This window comes from Gouania willdenowi, chromosome 15 (genome assembly GCF_900634775.1).
Source record: "Gouania willdenowi chromosome 15, fGouWil2.1, whole genome shotgun sequence".
Taxonomy (NCBI): Eukaryota; Metazoa; Chordata; class Actinopteri; order Blenniiformes; family Gobiesocidae; genus Gouania; species Gouania willdenowi.
The window spans coordinates 16905609-16923445 of NC_041058.1; the positions used below are offsets into that span (position 1 = coordinate 16905609).

Below are 17837 nucleotides of genomic sequence, written 5' to 3' on the forward strand. Positions count from 1 at the left end.
AAAAACAAACTATAGAGCATAATGACGGAACGACCGAACGATAACACACATTTTAAAGATTATAATTTTGTAAATAAGTGGAAACAAAGTATTTAATGCAGTTTCCACACCTTTTTTTGGATTGTGAATTTCTGGTGACCCCAAAGACATTTTTTTTTCTATAATTACTTTTTGATCAAGTTTAAGATTGTGTGTTGTTTTAATAATAATAATAATAATAATAATAATAGCAAAAAGAAGAAAGAAAAAAAATCAAGATACCCCATTTATTTATTTATTTTCTACTTGTCCGCACATGCTGTCAAAGGTCGACACTACAAGAAGTGCAATCATTATGAGACAGCAATGCTTGTTTTGTTATTGCAATAAAATGAATTGATTTATTTTATTGCTTAACTGTGACCATCACCAGCCCTCCCAAAGGAAGGGTAAGAAACCTTTTATTATAGGGAGGATATAAAAAGGGAGAGCAGTGTTACACCTAGGAGGGGGGTGGGGGTGGGGGGGAGGAGAGACTCAATAGAAAGGTTGGGGAAAAATAGATTATTTTCCAGTGAGGGTGAGATGTGAAGTTGTAGAACATATTGTGCTTATTATGTTGTGTAATCAATCCAGTATGGTGACAAGTGTGAAGCTTAGCTATAATGGTGGTGGCTGTGGACAGGGGGAATGAGTGAATGGTAGTATCTAAAGCAGGTATTTGGGATTAACGTGTCTAAAGTTAAGCCCAGTATGAGTTTTATCCCACATCCCAAGGCGTGCCAGTGCATCGTATACCAGTATATGTGCAAAAACCAATACCGCAAACCCAGGAACTGCCCCGGGCCCGCAGATGCAGCCAGGACAGCAGAAAGAGTGGGGGCCAGGGAGCCCCAGGCCACCTCCCCCCCCCCCATGGCCGAGCAGCCCCCTAGATGCCCCCGAGATCCCAGGTCGAGAAGCAGCCACCGTCCCCCACGCACATATCCAAGGACGACCCAAGCAGCCGAGCACCCAGCGCATCCCGCCACCGACCCCAACCCCCAAGTTACCCCAAGGCCCCCTGCCAGCATCCCGCCTCCCCCACCCACCCACACTCAAGCACCCAACCCCCCGAGGGGAGGTCCCAGAGAGCCCCCCGCCCGAGACCCCAGCAGAGGAGCCAAGGTCCACGCCGGCGGAACAACCCACAGCAGATACCCCATTTAAACTCCAGGCAAAACAACATGGGGTCCAAACCCCAAGGTTGAAAAACACTGATTTAGAAGATCCCGAATAGATTTATTTCTATAGTTTTCATCATTTCCTGTCATATCACGCCTGGGGTGGAACCAAGACTGACACTTTATTGATCCACTCTCTTAAGTGTAGTACCATCACGTACCTCTAGGAGTACACGTACCTCCATTTGAGAAACACTGGTTTACCAATTTTTTTAAATTATTTATTCAGTAATGAATGGGTGTATAAATGTAATAAATTACTTATTTTAAAACGTACTTAAGTACAAGTAAAATTACAAATTTAGAAATATACTAAAAAAAAAGCACAACAACCCATAAAAGCTGCTCAATTACAGTAAAGTGAGTACTTTTTAACCCTTTGCTGCCAGTGTCACCCCAGGGATGTAATTGAGTAAAGTCGCCACTATGTGACAGCAATGGTTCGGTCCCTGTCTGTCACCCAATGGGCTCCAACAGTCAGTTCCAGCTGTGCACCGATGCTGCTGCTGCCTCTGACACAAGCTCTGGGCTCGATATGATGTTCACATACTTGTTCAAGTCGAGGTTCATTGGATCTACATGCGATCAGAGCAGCGACCATTACTGGGAGTCCTTCTGCCACCACCCCATGTAGGTCCTTTTTGTATTCTTTCTTTGTTTGTTTGTTTATTTTTTTTTACTCATTGTCGATTTTCTGAGTGTCTTTGTTTGTGGAACCATGCCTCCTGTTACTTAATATGTTGTGATTTGTATTTATAGCTTTCCTACTAAGGTTTTGTGTTTCAGATGTTCTTTATGTACATATTTATCCGTGTGTGTGCGTGCGTGTGCGCGCGCGCAAAAAAAAAAAAAAAAACATGAAATGATTGACTGGGGCATGATTGAAATTATCTTTGAATTAATTAAACTCAAATTGGTCTTATTCTTATTCCCTAGTCACTTAAAGCCCTTTATTTATAATTGTTTGTAATGGAATACTTTCCTATAAGCAGTATTTGTGTTTCTATAGCTGACAAAAGTCCTTTGAAAATGATATCAATAAAAAAGAAAAACAACAAGGGGGCAAAAAAAAAAAAAAAAACACAAAAAATTGAAATAGATATTTCTATTACAGTGGAAAACTAAAAAGAAATCAAGCAAATGCATTTTAATGTTGAACTCTGCATGAAGATATGTTTCTAAAAAGTCAAAGTGAAGCTGGTTCAGCTACAGTCACATTCAGCTGTTCCTTGACTTATATTTGTTATCTGAGTGAAAGGACAATTTGATGAGGCAAAAAAAAAAAGATGGACCAAACGGCGCCAGGTCACAGTGCTCCTTACCCTGCAGGGATTATGGTTGAGTGGGATCATCAATGTGACATTATACTTTGTGAATGTGGCACATAATTGTAACATGACAGGTTCAAATGAGCATAATAATCGGAAATCAACTCCCTTATGCTCTCTTCTTCATCTTACAGCTGATCAAAAATCTAGCTGCATGTTAAAAAAAAAAAAAAAAAAAACATTTTCCCAGACAAATTACACTTGACTGTTTTCCTTTTAACAAAGGCTGATCAATTATGTCCCATCATGCCTACAGCTCACACTGCGCACTGACAGAAACGGTTAAAAGTGATGCTGCGTGAAGTGACTGATAGCTAAATGTACAAGCTGATGATGATAAGTGACAGTCACGTTTTCTTTGAGACAGGCAGAGGTTTCAGGGGATCAAGCAATGATCCATTTATAGGATTGTGACAATGTTGTGCCCTTTAACTTTGACAGAAGACATAATTTATCACACACAATGAACTGCAGGATGGGTACATGTAGTGTGTTTAATCATCAATAAGCTATTATGAACCCAGAAACCTGTCTTCAGGGGAGGAAAATAAGACAATATCTTAACTTGCTTATATAAACCTGTGTTACATAATGCTATGAATAAACCACACAAATGAATGGTAGCTAACTATGAATACTGAAACTAAATATAACAAAGTTACATTAATACTCCTTTAGCCATAGGTTTGGTAATTTATATAACGACTATCAAAGTGTCCAGATGTTAGCCCTATATGATAAAGTGAAAAGTACAGTTCTGGCTTATAAAATTGACAATTTAAAAGTCACATCAAGCCATCCATCCTTCAGTCCTTTTTCTACCCCTTGTCCTGCTCGTACACCATCCTAAGCAGGGAAGCCCAGACTTCCCTCTTACCGCCCATTTTGTCCAGCTGTTCCCAGTGGACTTTCAGCAGACCTCAGCATCCTCTCCCTCCATTGGAGCCTACTCACTACAAGGTGGGGATCGGTTGAACAGCTTTACCCCTCTCTTCACCCAAGTGTCCTAGACATGGCAGGTCCGACGACACAACCACAAAGTCAATGATCAAACTGCACCCTAGGGTGTCCCGGGTGCCAAGTGCACATATGGACACCCATATAGCTGACCATTGTGTTTTTTATAGACAATCTATGACAAGCATAGAAGTCCACTTTGAAGCAGCACTTGGGTTTTGATTAGGGGGAGGGAGCCATTATTTTGCATGAAGCCCCTTCAAGTGTCACTGTTGTTTCCAACGTGAGCGTTGGAACAAGGGAATCCCCAGAAGGAACGCTCTCCAAGTTTTCAGTCCACAAAGGGTGAATACTCTGACGAGAGTAGGCGGAGGGAGGCTACTCTCTCGCCCACCGGAGTGAACTCCTACATACAGGCACGGGGCCAGGGGCAAATAGGTGTTGCTATCCCTGCCAAGCACCTCTTACCAGTGGCAACTCTACAGTGGAAGAAAGTCCAACCCCTTTCGTTTCAAGGCGAGGCAGACTATATCTAGTTGGAACTTCTCAACTTCTCGCACAAGGTCACACTCCTACCACGCCAGGTAGGTGACATTTCACGTTCCTAGAGATTCTGTAGCCAAGGATTGGATCTCCAAGGCCGTCTACTGCCTGATCCACACTGTACCGTCCCCATGTTATACCTACTGCTGGTAGTGAGCCAACAGAAGGGCAGAAGGACTGGGTCTAGGTCTGTCTGCCAGGTCCCGTGGGTGAAGACCCATCCACCAGGTGCTCACCTACAAGCCCCAACCCAAGGCCTGGCTCCTGGATGGGACCTCGGTAGCGCAATTATGGACAACATATGTTTGTTTTGGTTTTTTAACATCACATGTGGCTTTCCACCTGCTTGTCCAAACCATCACCTGCATATTAAATATATTACCCCATATGGACCCATGCTTTTTTGTTTTATTATAATAATGTAGGTTTAAATACAATTGTTGCTCTATAACAAAAATATTAAACTCTTTCCAACCAATGTGCCCCCCTATTGTCTCAGGCATCAGACTTTATAATTGTCCTTTTTCTCATTAATCATGTTTTCGTTTTGTCTCCCTTACATAATATAATTTTGTTATATCAATATCTCTATATTTTCCTGCGTTTGCAGACCTTTCCTTAGGAGAAGACCTCATCGCTTAAACCAGATGGTTCCACAATTGAGCCATAAAATCAAAATATAAACTGAAATTGAATTTCCAAAATTAAATCTAAACTATCAGAAAAGTCTAGAATAGGGATCTTAAGTTTATTTGAGCTCAGTGGCCATCTACAGCCAGAGGCATCTTATGTGAGGCTGGATGTACTTTACTGTGGGAAAAACAGAATATTTTTTTTTTAAAGGATTTTTTTGGCTCTAGTGGCCTTTATATGACAGTTGCTTGACAGGAAGGGGGTGAGAGAGAGCAGGGAATGACACGCAGGAGAGGGTGCCAGGCCGGGAATCGAACCTGGAACTACAGCCTCCGTACATGGGGCGGGCACTCAACCCACTGAGCTAAACACCGCCCCAACAGAATATTTAAAAAAAGAAATAATAATAATAATAATAATAACAATAATAATAATATATATATATATATATATATATATATATATATATATATATATATATATAATAATCTCAGCATTCAGTTCATCATTAAGGAACAAAATAAAATTAAAAAATAGTTACTAATTACTGTAGCTGACATAATCAGTCTTTTGTCTTCAAGTAAAACTAAATAAAAAAAAAAACCATGATAATAAGACAGCCTCATGTTAGAAAAACATTCCAACTCTGTACAAAGAGATAAGAATCTGATAATAAAAACATAAAATCTTTACACAATGGTGCAATGGTTATTAGTTTCTGAGGAACATTATTTTCCTATTAAGCAATCCGTGCCATATTTGTTAAACTTCACACTTTATGCAATAGTCCCAAATGCTTATTTTGGCTATTGGACATTTGCTCAACATCTATGGTTAAGCAAAAGTAATAAAAATAATACAAAAGTGCTTTCATATATGAAGTAAAGATTCAAAATAGGATAACTGAAAATAGCTTACTTCTTTTTCTACATCACCAAAAAGCTCTCGTTTTGCCCTGACCAGCTGTCTACAGTGTTTGTGTCTTGAGCAGTCAGTACACAATGCATGCCCAGTGCTGGTCCTATCAGGCCAAGTGCTCAGCATACAGCTCATGTGTTAAATTTGACCTTTGAATGATTTTTGGTTTGAATTAATCTATTTAATTGTCACTGTTGCTTCCATTCTGCTTGTACTCTCTGAACTATTGGATGTCTTTGAAGACACTTAACCTGTCAGCTGGCTCATTCGTCTAATTTATCTTTGTTTTTTTTTTTTAAGTCTTTTTTGTGTCTGGTTTTCCCCTGATTGTTTTTACACCATGAATGAAGGTCAGGCAAGGCACATTTATTTGCATTGCGCATTTCATACATAAGGCAATTGAATGTTCTTTGCATGATTACAAAGTGCAACAGAAAACGTTACACTACAAGAAGTCCACCTTTTGGGATATATGCATTTAAAGTCTTATGGACAAAAGCCTATGCGTCTCTGTGCTTGTCTGCAACTATTAATTTACATGATGAAAGCATGGGGAGCATTGGTGTATAGAGGAGGGGTCCCTACACTTTTTCGACCCTCAAACTACCTTTCAAACCGTCGTTGGATTGTGGACGGATATTAGCAGATGACAACAATAATAACAATTAGGATAATGATTGTGAAGTAATGATAAAATTTAACCATTTCCATGATATTAGAGTGTAGTTTGTATAACAGCATATTTGTTTAAAATTTCAATGAAATTCAAATGGAAAACAAAGACAAAAATAAAATAATGCACTGTTCTCAATACAAAAAAACAGGAACTAACTCAAAATGATCACAGTCTGCTTTCTTCCTCTCTGCTTGGCAGTTTTTAAAGGCCATGATTGAAGGTTTGTTCCATGGGGTTGCGCATTCTGAAGGCCTGATGAGATATCCTTGTGTAACAACTCAAGCTCGATATCACCCACAGTAACTCAGAGTAAGGAAAATACACAATACATTGAAATCAATATTTCCCATTTGCTGTACATAGTCAGCATCCCTTCTCTTGCATCTTTTGTGAGAAAAACAATCACTATCTGTATTTCTTCCTCCCTGCTAGGCTATTTTGAAAGACTGTGATGGAGAGTTCCATCCATCAAGTTGCAGATGCTGAAGACCTTGTGAGATGTCCTTGAGTGGCAACACAAGCCAAGCCTCATTGTCATCATCACCTCTGTTCTTTAACAGCTCCACCACATCAAATTCTTTACCATGGGAGAAGGACAGCGACAGCACCAAGTCCATGGCGGAGGGGCCGGGGAACAGCACCGACCTCATGTCAGACTATTCTATCATCAACCATGATGAACAGTGTTATATGTCTTCTGTCCTAGCAGCTTTTCTTGTTGTGTGGTACAGCATTACAATGGTTTTGGGGCTTGTGGGGAACATAGGACTCATTTGCATCATTGTCAGACGTAGAGAAAAAGTCAATGTCACCAGTATTTTCATTTGTAACCTTTCATTCTCTGACATTCTGGTTTGTGTTTTCTGCCTCCCTTTCACAGTCATATACACACTCATGGATCATTGGGTCTTTGGGTCACTGTTGTGCCGTCTTGTGCCATTCATCCAATGTGTGTCTGTGACTGTGTCCGTTCTGTCTCTTGTGTTCATTGCTTTAGAACGTCATCAGCTGATTATCAATCCTTCTGGATGGAAACCGAGCATCAATCAGGCCTGCATTGCTATCATTCTCATTTGGATTCTGGCCTCCATCACTTCCTCACCTTTTTTGGCCTTCCAGCTGCTCACAAATGAGCCGTATGCCAATGTGATCCTGCCTCAGCCCCGATATCCTGTGGAAGAGATTCCTCATGCTCATCTCAATGCATCTCCTCCTCGGTCATTCCCCTACACAAACAGTAACATTTCTGTACTTCCAAATTTATACCATTCTGTGTTTTCTTATGTCTCGACCTCCCCACCTTTTGAGGCCTGTGTAGAGCACTGGCCTTCGCAGGAACACAGGGTGGCTTACACAACATGGCTTCTGTTGTTCCAATACTGTGGTCCACTGCTATTGGTTCTACTTTGTTATATTAGAGTTATTGTACGCCTGCGCCACCGTAAAGACATGCTTGACCGCTCCAGGACCCCGGAAAGTAAGCGCATGACTCACAGTCGTCGGATCAACGTCATGCTCGTTGCTCTCATTACAGCTTTTGCCCTTTGCTGGCTCCCACTCACCATCTTCAACGTGGTGTCCGACTGGCATCAGGAAGCTCTGCCTGTTTGCCACCACAACCTGCTGTTCTCCCTCTGCCACCTCCTAGCTATGTCCTCCACCTGCATCAACCCCATCATCTACGGTTTCCTCAACTCTAATTTCAGGCAAGAGGTAAGGGAGGTTCTTCTGCACTGCCGTTGTTTCTCACAAGAAGAAGAAGAGTGTGAGCGTTTTCCAATGTCAACCGTGCACATAGAGGTGTCTCGCACATCTGTGCCTTTCCCATGTCAGAGCAACTCTACCTGACTTGCGTCTAATAAGCCGGATAGTGCTATTTTAGATTGATGGCCACAGAAACTGTACATTATAGGCCTGGCTTCTGCCATTTGTTCAAATTTCATTGACCCAATAATTGTGAAAGTGTCTTAAAGTGCTCAATTTTGTTGTTTGACATTGAGTGTATAATATAATTGTGATTAATTGTATCAATTAGTAGGCCCTAGTTTTACATGGAGTATGTTATTATTGAACTGGTTTGCAAATAAGTTTGGTTTTTAAAGTACCGTAAGGGTTGATATGTTGAAATGTGTGCTCTGTTTACAACAGTGTTGTATATGTTAAAAGTCAATGTATAATATAGCATTTGCCAAAAGAGATTTCCACCCTTAAGTTGGAGAAATTAAACTAAATGTGAGTTGTATTTGTTTATAAAAAAAAACATTTAAAAAAGTTTTATGTAAATGTATCGTAAACTGTGTAATATTATGTTATTATTGTTTGATGAATGACAACAAGATGTAGGCAAACCAAAACTGTAATAGTGGATTAATTAAATCTATAATGTGTGTTCTGGTTAAAGTGGTTGATCGCTAATATTTTTTATTCAAACACCAGAGCTGGAAAGATTGTCAGTCAACCATTATTCAACAAAAGTGTCAGAATCTGTTACAAAAAATGAAAAAATAGAAAAATCCTTGTTCTATGAAAGACTGTGTTTACCTGTAAAGCAACATTTAATGTGTTTTTTGATTATCCAATGAAAATGTATTATTTATTTTGATACAGGACAGAAGTTTTTTCTTCCCACCATTGCTAAATGCTTGTTCATGTGGATTTTGTTGGGTTTTTCCTTATTGTTTTGAATTTTATATTGTGATAGCGCTATGAGATGACCTTTATTGTAATCAGCGCTATACAAATAAAGATTGATTGATTGTCAGTGTTTTTTAATGTTATTAATTTTTGTAAATATGACAGTTGCACAATGAAATGTGAGCAAGCTGTGGCAAAAAACAACGAATTATGTGGCTTGTGTTTTATATGATTAATAAAAGTGAAGTAGACTTCCAGTACTTTTTTCCCTCCAACATTTACACATACAGTAACTACTTCATACAAAACTAACCCCACGGAAGCAGAGGAGCCGACTCAGCATTATCGTGGTTATAAATACTAACTATATGAATGTGATTACAATTTTAAGTATCACAAATAATCTTCCTGTATCTAATAAAAAAAACATAAAAAATGAAAAGATATAGGTTTAACATTCACATAATTGAAAATGACGTGGTAATGCTTGCATATTTTGACTCTAATATTTATAAAGGCATGCAGGTATATCACATTCTCTTCTTCATTCTACATTTTCCCTTTTGGGCTTGCCACAACAGAATATCTTGCATGGTTTATAAATGATGCAGCATGGCTGGGCCCACTACTGTCCTGTAGACCCTCCTCTTCAAGCTTTAATCTCCATCTTGTCCACCTTGCCTGTATTGTTTTTTTTAATTTATTATCTCTCTATCAGTCATTCTGAAGAGTACTTAAACACCAGTTGCATCTTCACTGTCTCCTTACCAGTCACACATACAGTATGTAGTATTTTACAGTTCTTTGCATTCTACAATAATAATCATAGGCCGTGGAGCCTAATTTCATCTATTAGCTGGTCGATCACCACTGTAAAGATGAAAGGACTCAGTGTGGATCCTTGGATAAATATAACACTCACTTTGAAATCTTCTGTCACACCCCCAGCAATTCTCTGTCTGACTTCCCTCATCTTGTCTTGTGCCACTTATCATATTTCTCAGAAACCTCTGACTTCCTCAGGCATCCACATTTCCTCTGTCGGCAACCCATTATTATGCTTTCTCCGCATCCACAAATACACTGTATGTACCTCGTTCTGATCTACTATAATACTTTTCATCAGCATTCTTGTGTGTCTTATAATCTTTATAAGCTAACTAATTTAGAATAGCTAAAACATATTGTATTCAGAATTGTTTTTCTTCTTGTTTCCATTTCTCAAGTGCAAAGGTAGCGCTTGAGCAATGGGGCCAGGCATATCAACTTAATGTTCTTTATCTACTAAAAACAGCTTCGCTGTTCACTCAACCAATGTAAATATGGCACTGAGAGATTAGTTTGACTGCAAATTTTCATGCATGTGTTGTTGAAATGTCAATTTTCTTAGGTCAGTAAGAAATAGTTGGTAGTTGTTTTGTTTTTTGTTAATCTATAATCATTTATGAATAAATTCCGTAATCATTTGGACACCTATACTGTGAGTTCTGGAGCTGTTCCTGTTTTAGTCTACGAACGATATTTATAAATTATAGCAATACATCATGCACTAATTACAATAAATGATAACATTGTTTAGCTTTGGAAGAAAATAAAGATTTTTAGGATATTTTTACAGGAATATGGTCGTCTAAAAAATGTAATTTGGTGTAATATACTTTTTTTTGGTTATTGTTCTGCCCTCGGAGCTTCCCCGTGTGTTCCTAGGCAGGCAGTTAACCAGTGTAATGACCACGCTGGCTGTTTCTTTGATGCATTTTATTCATCAGAAGAGCAGCATGACTCATGTGTGTGTGAGTGGTAAAACTGCAACACAACCACATAACAATTATTTTAAAATGATATAAAACAATGTATAATGAAAATTAGGCACCTCATATTACAGGTCTCAGTTGTACAAGCTAACATGCTGATGCTAACGTTAGCATATGATGCTAACACGATAGAACCCCAAACTTGCTTCATCTGCTTCAAAACATGAAATACAACAACATGCAAGGACACAGACAAGTGTAGACATGTTAACTAAATTATTCTAATCAACTTACAGGCTGTGATGACTTAGGACACAGTGCAGCAGTCTGAACAATATTTCTCCGGACTTTTCGGCAAACCGGAAGTAGTATAGCCGCCACTTCCGGTTTTACCAAATAAAACGTAAGTGTAAACAAACTCTTAAAAATAATGTAGGAAGCCCTATAAATACATTCACAGCATAAAATAAACTCTGGATGGCTCATAAGGAGCCAGAACACTCCCCGCCTGACATCAGTAAGATGTCACACCTTAAACCCTTGAACGAAATCTTTTAGATAGCATCAGATAAAAGAACAACAACATCTGTGACTGGTCTCAGGTAAACCCTACTAGTACCGTCTTTGACCACCTTAACTTCCACCTTTCTAACAAGTCCATCATTGCTGGGATGAACCTTCATTATCACTCCCATCGGCCATTGATTTCGCTTTGCAAAGGGATCCTTCAGGACAACCACATCCCCCTGCTGTAGGTTCGGTCTTGTGGTATGCCACTTGTGGCGGTACTGCAGTGTCGACAGGTATTCCTTCCTCCAGCGATCCCAGAAGGAATTGGCGAGGCTCTGGACTCTTCGCCACTGCAGCCGGAGGAGATCCTTCTCATTAAAGTTGCCTTGAGGTGCTGGGGATACTCCGACCTTCTGAGTTAAGAGTGTAGCTGGGGTGAGGATGAATGGTGACTCTGGATCGCTTGACACCGGAACAAGTGGCCTTGCGTTAATGATGGCAGCCACTTCTGCCATGAAGGTGGTCAGCACGTCGTGGGTGAGGTGCTGAGAACCAAGCTGGGAAAACTGAGAATCTAAGATCTTGCGAGCTACCCCTATCATCCTCTCCCAACTACCCCCCATGTGTGAGGAGTGTGGGGGATTAAAAACCCAAGTGCAACCACTGTCATTAAGGAAAGACTTGATTTTGGAGTCAGCGGGAATCTTGTCATCAAAGCTCAGCTCTCTACGAGCCCCTATGAAATTAGTCCCACAATCTGATCTTAACTGTTTTGCTGGGCCCCTAATCGAAATGAACCTGCGAAGGGCATTGATGAAGCTGGAAGTGTCCAATCCCTCTATGACCTCTAAATGAACTGCTCTAGTGCTCATACAGGTGAACATCACCGCCCAACGTTTGCTAGTTGCAAGCCCACCCCGGGTACGTCGAGAGGTAACTGACCATGGCCCAAACACATCCATGCCTACATAGGAGAATGGGGGATCAGTACTTAGACGCTCCGTTGGCAATTCTGCCATTTTCTGAGACTGTGTCACTCCCCTTAACTTTCGACAAACTACGCATGAGTAAACGAGACTGCTGACCTGGCGTTTACCTCCTAGCACCCAGTAACCTCCAGACCTCAACGCACCTTCCGTAAGGTGTCGCCCCTGGTGTCTGGTCTTTTCGTGGTAGTGGCGAATTAACAGACTGGTCGCATGGTGTTTGCGTGGCATGATCATGGGACGTTTCTCTGCATTTTCGAGGTCAGAATGAAGAAGGCGTCCGCCAACCCTAAGGAGGCCTACCTCGTCAAGGTAGGGAGCAAGCTTTAAGAGAGGGCTTGTTTTTGGAATGGTTTTGCCTGTCTTTATGAGTTTGACCTCCTCTGAGAAGCTTTCTTGTTGGACTGCTTTAATGAGCACCTGTTTTGCTTTTTCAAAGTCTGAGGTAGTGAGCTCATGACACATGTGCCACCCTTTACACTGTCCATCTGGATTCCTTTCTTTGAACATGCGGGCAATATGGACCAACCGGGCAAAGGCTTTGTTAAGTGAATGCCAGCTGGAGAAGGACTGTAAACTTGTAGTCTTTAAAGAAGATTGTGGAATTTGCGAGGTGTTGGTGAGCAAGGGACGGACCTCAATGTCTGTGTCAGGATGTTGCAACTGAAACGAATCATGTTGGCTGCATTCAATGGGCTTTAAGAGGAAGTCTGGTCCTGTCAACCATGTGCTGGATGGCAGTTTTTCAGCTGATAGAGATCTGGACCCGTGGTCAGCCGGATTGTGCTCCGATGGGACGTAGCTCCACTGAAACGGACTTGTCACTCGTCGGATGAGTTGCACACGATTGTTTACAAAGACATGAAATCTCCTTGACTCATTGTAAATATAGCCAAGAACAACTCTGCTGTCTGAGAAGAAACGCATTGCGGCAACCCGAATGTCCATTTCATCTCTGATTAGCTCAGCCACTTCTACTGCCAACACTGCGGCACATAACTCAAGTCTGGGGATGGTAAGTTCAGGTTTGGGAGCAAGTTTGGCTTTTCCGAATACAAATGCGAGCTCTGTTTTACCATCTTTGTTAGTCGCCCTCAAGTAAGCCACTGCTGCGATTGCCTTGGTTGATGCGTCACAGAAGATGCAGACTTCCTTGCATTCTGTAGTCGCAAAAGCAAAGGAGCAGTAAGGTCTTGTGATGTGAGTTTTCTCAAGCTGATTGAGGGCATTTTTCCACTCTAGCCACTCTTTGAACATGGCCTCTGGAAGAGTCTCGTCCCACCCAGAAGTCTTTTTGGTCAGTTCCCGTAACAGTGCCCTCCCCTGGATGCTCACTGGCACTGCAAAACCCAGTGGGTCAAAGAGACTGTTGATTGTGGACAGAACCCCTCTTTTTGTGTAGGGCTTTTCAACTTGAGAGACCTTAAATGTGAAAGTATCTTTGTCAATGTCCCAAGATACTCCTAAACTTCTCTGCATTGGCAGAAACTCTGTATTGAAGTCTATGTCTTTGAGCCCGCTTGCTAAATCTTCACTGGGAAATGCTTTCATGACATTTGGGCTGTTCGAGGCTATTTTGTGGAGCCTTAAGTTGGAAGCAGCAAGCAGTCCCTGAGTGTCTTTGAGAAGCTTGACTGCTTCAGACTCAGTGGGAAGAGATTTTAATCCATCATCAACGTAGAAATGTCTTTGAACAAACTCTCTGGCCTCTGGGGGGTACTCTGTGTCTGGCTGTTGTGCTGCATTTCTCAGACCGAATATTGCCACTGCTGGGGATGGGCTATTGCCGAACACGTGCACCTTCATCCTGTACTCAATGATGGGCTCGGTTGGATTGTTGTTGCGATACCAGAGGAACCGGAGGAAGTTTCTGTGGTCTTCTCGCACGTAAAAACAGTGAAACATTTGTTGTATGTCCGCAGTCACCGCTACTGCTTCTTCTCTGAAGCGGACAAGCACCCCGACAAGGCTGTTATTCATGTTCGGCCCCGTAAGCAGCACATCATTTAAAGAGACCCCATGAAATTTAGCACTGGAGTCAAACACAACCCTGATATTGCCAGGTTTTTGTGGGTGATAGACACCAAAGAAAGGCAGATACCAGCATTCTTCTTCTTCCCCAAGAGCTGGAGCTGGTTCGGCATGATCTTTGTCGAACAACCCCTGCATGAAGTCCATGAAGTGTTTCTGCATTTCAGGACGCTTCTTTAATGTGCGGCAAAGTGACTCGAAGCGACTGAGAGCTAGAGTTCTGTTGTTCGGGAGGTAGGGCCTCGGTGTGCGAAAAGGCAATGGTGCCACCCAGCTGTTTGTGTTGTCTTGATAGAAGTCTTTTTCCATAATCTGGAGAAAGGCTCGGTCCTCAAGAGAAGGTGCTAGCTTTTCATCTTTCTCACTTTGTTGAAATATTTGATCCCCTATTTGGCATGAGCTTCGAGAGTCCCAGGGCTCAGTGAGTGAATGAAGTTGCTCTTTAACGTGAAACATGTTCTGGCAGGGTGGCATGAAACTTGGACGCCCGTTTTCAAGGATGCTAGTTTTGAATGAGCCCACAACAGTTGGCTTATGAGCTCCCCCCAAACATACATCCCCCACAATAACCCACCCAAGAGCAAGCCTCTGGGCAAATGGAGCGTTGATTGGGCCATTAACACGTTCATACACTTTGTGTACTTGTATTACATCTCGGCCTAACAGCAGCATTATTTGGGCTTCGTGGTCAAGGGGTTGGATTTTACTTGCCAGGTGTTTGAGGTGAGGATGAGCCATCGCAACCTCTGGTGTTGGGATTTCTGACTTGTTATCTGGTAGAAAGTCGCACTCAAGCAGGGAAGGCAGAGGAGTGGAGAACTGACCATCGACAGACTGAATGATGAGGTTTTCGGCTATGCGGCCATTTGTCATGGAAACCCCAGTACATGTCTTAAGTGTATATGGTGCTATGTTGCCCATAGAAATGCCAAAGGTGTCAAAAAGTGCTGATTTGGCTAATGACCTATTGCTCTGGTCATCTATGATTGCGTAAACCTTGACTTTCTTTTCTGAATGCCTCTCTGGGTAGACATACACCTGACATATTTTTGAGCAGGAGCGGCCCCCACTTAAGTTCCCACATATACGAGTGCATGTTGAGGTAGTTTCTAAACTGCCTGAATTACTCCTCACACCATGTTCCTCCCTTTGCTCCCCGCCGTGGTCTGGAGTGGCATTTTGAGTTTGGCTGTGTGGTGCAATCCACGGTGCTGGACCTGCATGCAGTGCAGAAAGGTGTTTGTTGCTGTTACACTCAGAGCATGTGATTTCAACTTTACAGTCTTTAGCTTGGTGAGTAGAGGAGTCACAGCAGCGAAAGCAAATATTGTGTTCCCGGAGATATGCCTTGCGCTCGTCTAGTGTCTTTTCTCTAAAGCCCCTACACTTCTTGAGTGAGTGTGGTTTCTGATGGATGGGACACTGTTTTGTGGTGAATTCTCGGACTAAGCTTGTTTTGTTGGATTTATTTACCTCTGTTTTGTGAACCGTGACAGGAGCTCTGAACTTAACAGCTCTTGCGTAGTGGTTGTCGTGTGTCGCTGAAGTGGACGTGGAAGCTGGTGTGGCTGACTTAAAACTTGGGTCGTTTCTCATTCTTGCTTCACCTTGTAAGAAACGACAGAAGAATGAAAAAGGAGGGAAGCTTACGTTGTATTTTTGCTTGTATCTTGTCCCTTCTGACATCCACTTGTCTTGGAGATTGTGTGGTAACTTTTCAACAACTGGAGCGATGCCGCGCGAGGTGTCTAAATAGACTAAGCCAGGTAAAGAGCCATCAGATTTTGCTGCGTCTACCTCAGATAGTAGGTCCCCAAGTTCTCTGAGTTTTTGTGGGTCTTTATTATTGACTCTGGGAAAATTCTCCAATCGGTCTAAGAGAGACTTTTCTATTGCCTCTGGTGTCCCATAACAGTCTTGTAGTCGTAACCAGACTTGGCGAAGGCCCTCTGCTGGATTATTGAGATGGACAGAACGTATGCGTTTGGCATGCTTGGAAGACTCCTCTCCGAGCCACCGGGAGAGTAAATCTAACTCTTCACTAGGCTTTAAGCTTAGCCCCTCTATAGTGTTATAAAAGGAAGCCCTCCATGCCCAGTAGTCTTCAGCCCTGTCTGTGAACTTTGTTAGACCATCTGTGACTAAACCTCTCTTAGCAAGAAATTTAGCAAGATTAATAGAGTCATAGTCCCCAGTGTTTTGATGATTTGGCTGGAAAGACGAACTGTTAGGGGAAAAGGAGTACATAGGTTGAGGTGTGATACTCGGATGCCTGTACTGTGCGAGAGGGGATTCTGGTGGCAGAAGATTATCAAACTCATTTTTAATGTCCTGTTTATTTGTTTTGGGGCCATATTCAAATGAGGCAGCTAGATCTGGGACTGGGCTTAAGATGCATCTCTGAACTGGTGTAAAACTTTTAGTGTCTGGTACATCTTCACGACGATGATCTGATGAGTATTTGAAGACGGTTTGTAGCTTATAGCTGTCTGAATGTATTGTGGTTGGAAGTTGGTTAAGCATTTGAGGGGTCAATTTAGCTTGAGTGTAGACTTGAGTTAATTTTGAGTCCTCATCTTGTTTTCCTGATGAATGTGCTGACTGCGTTTCAAGATTCATGGCTTCTTCAGCCACAGCTGCTTCAAACACACTGGCTTCAGCGAGTGCAGCCTCTGCTTCCTTTTCTTCTTTAAGGGCATCTAATGTGGCACTTAACTCTGCTTGTTTCATTTTAATTTCAATTTCTTTACGTGCAAACTCTGCTCTGGCGCGAGCAGCTTCAGCTTTAGCACGTGCTTCCACTGCTGCTTTAGTGAGTGAGTTGTAGGATCTAGAGCTAGATCTAGATGAGCAGGTAGACCGTACCTCAAAGTTCTCATCCTCAGATGGCTGCATGGCTGGATCTGTCTCTGAAGTCTGATAGACTGTGCACTGATCCTCCTGCTGAAGTCGTTTCCGCAGCCTTTTTACTGTTCTGCCCTCGGAGCTTCCCCGTGTGTTCCTAGGCAGGCAGTTAACCAGTGTAATGACCACGCTGGCTGTTTCTTTGATGCATTTTATTCATCAGAAGAGCAGCATGACTCATGTGTGTGTGAGTGGTAAAACTGCAACACAACCACATAACAATTATTTTAAAATGATATAAAACAATGTATAATGAAAATTAGGCACCTCATATTACAGGTCTCAGTTGTACAAGCTAACATGCTGATGCTAACGTTAGCATATGATGCTAACACGATAGAACCCCAAACTTGCTTCATCTGCTTCAAAACATGAAATACAACAACATGCAAGGACACAGACAAGTGTAGACATGTTAACTAAATTATTCTAATCAACTTACAGGCTGTGATGACTTAGGACACAGTGCAGCAGTCTGAACAATATTTCTCCGGACTTTTCGGCAAACCGGAAGTAGTATAGCCGCCACTTCCGGTTTTACCAAATAAAACGTAAGTGTAAACAAACTCTTAAAAATAATGTAGGAAGCCCTATAAATACATTCACAGCATAAAATAAACTCTGGATGGCTCATAAGGAGCCAGAACAGTTATACTAAAATGTTCAGGACAAGTTTGTTTTTTTTTTTGGGGGGGGGGGGGGGGGGGGTGCGGAAGTGACGACAGTTGCTTTTTAGCCAATGAGCTTTGTCTCCCAGAATG

At 41.8% G+C, this 17837-nt stretch overlaps 1 protein-coding gene across 2 annotated transcripts; it reads left to right on the forward strand.

Moving 5' to 3' along the window:
* Positions 1-1694: 1694 nt before the first annotated feature.
* npy4r (neuropeptide Y receptor Y4) lies at positions 1695-9141 on the forward strand. 2 transcript variants are annotated; one of them, XM_028468839.1, is made up of 4 exons: positions 1695-1832; positions 6456-6566; positions 6690-6750; positions 6818-9141. In XM_028468839.1, exons 3-4 carry the CDS (start codon positions 6737-6739, stop codon positions 8103-8105), a joined length of 1302 nt encoding a protein of 433 aa, XP_028324640.1. In that variant the 5' UTR covers positions 1695-1832; positions 6456-6566; positions 6690-6736; the 3' UTR covers positions 8106-9141. The 2 variants fall into 2 exon arrangements, with proteins under 2 accessions (XP_028324640.1, XP_028324639.1); XM_028468838.1 differs by having other exon boundaries at positions 6690-9141.
* Positions 9142-17837: the final 8696 nt, after the last annotated feature.

What these genes read in the sequence shown, in the direction of transcription:
- npy4r (XM_028468838.1), top strand. Translation starts at nt 6,756, where the DNA reads ATGTCCTTGAGTGGCAACACAAGCCAAGCCTCATTGTCATCATCACCT.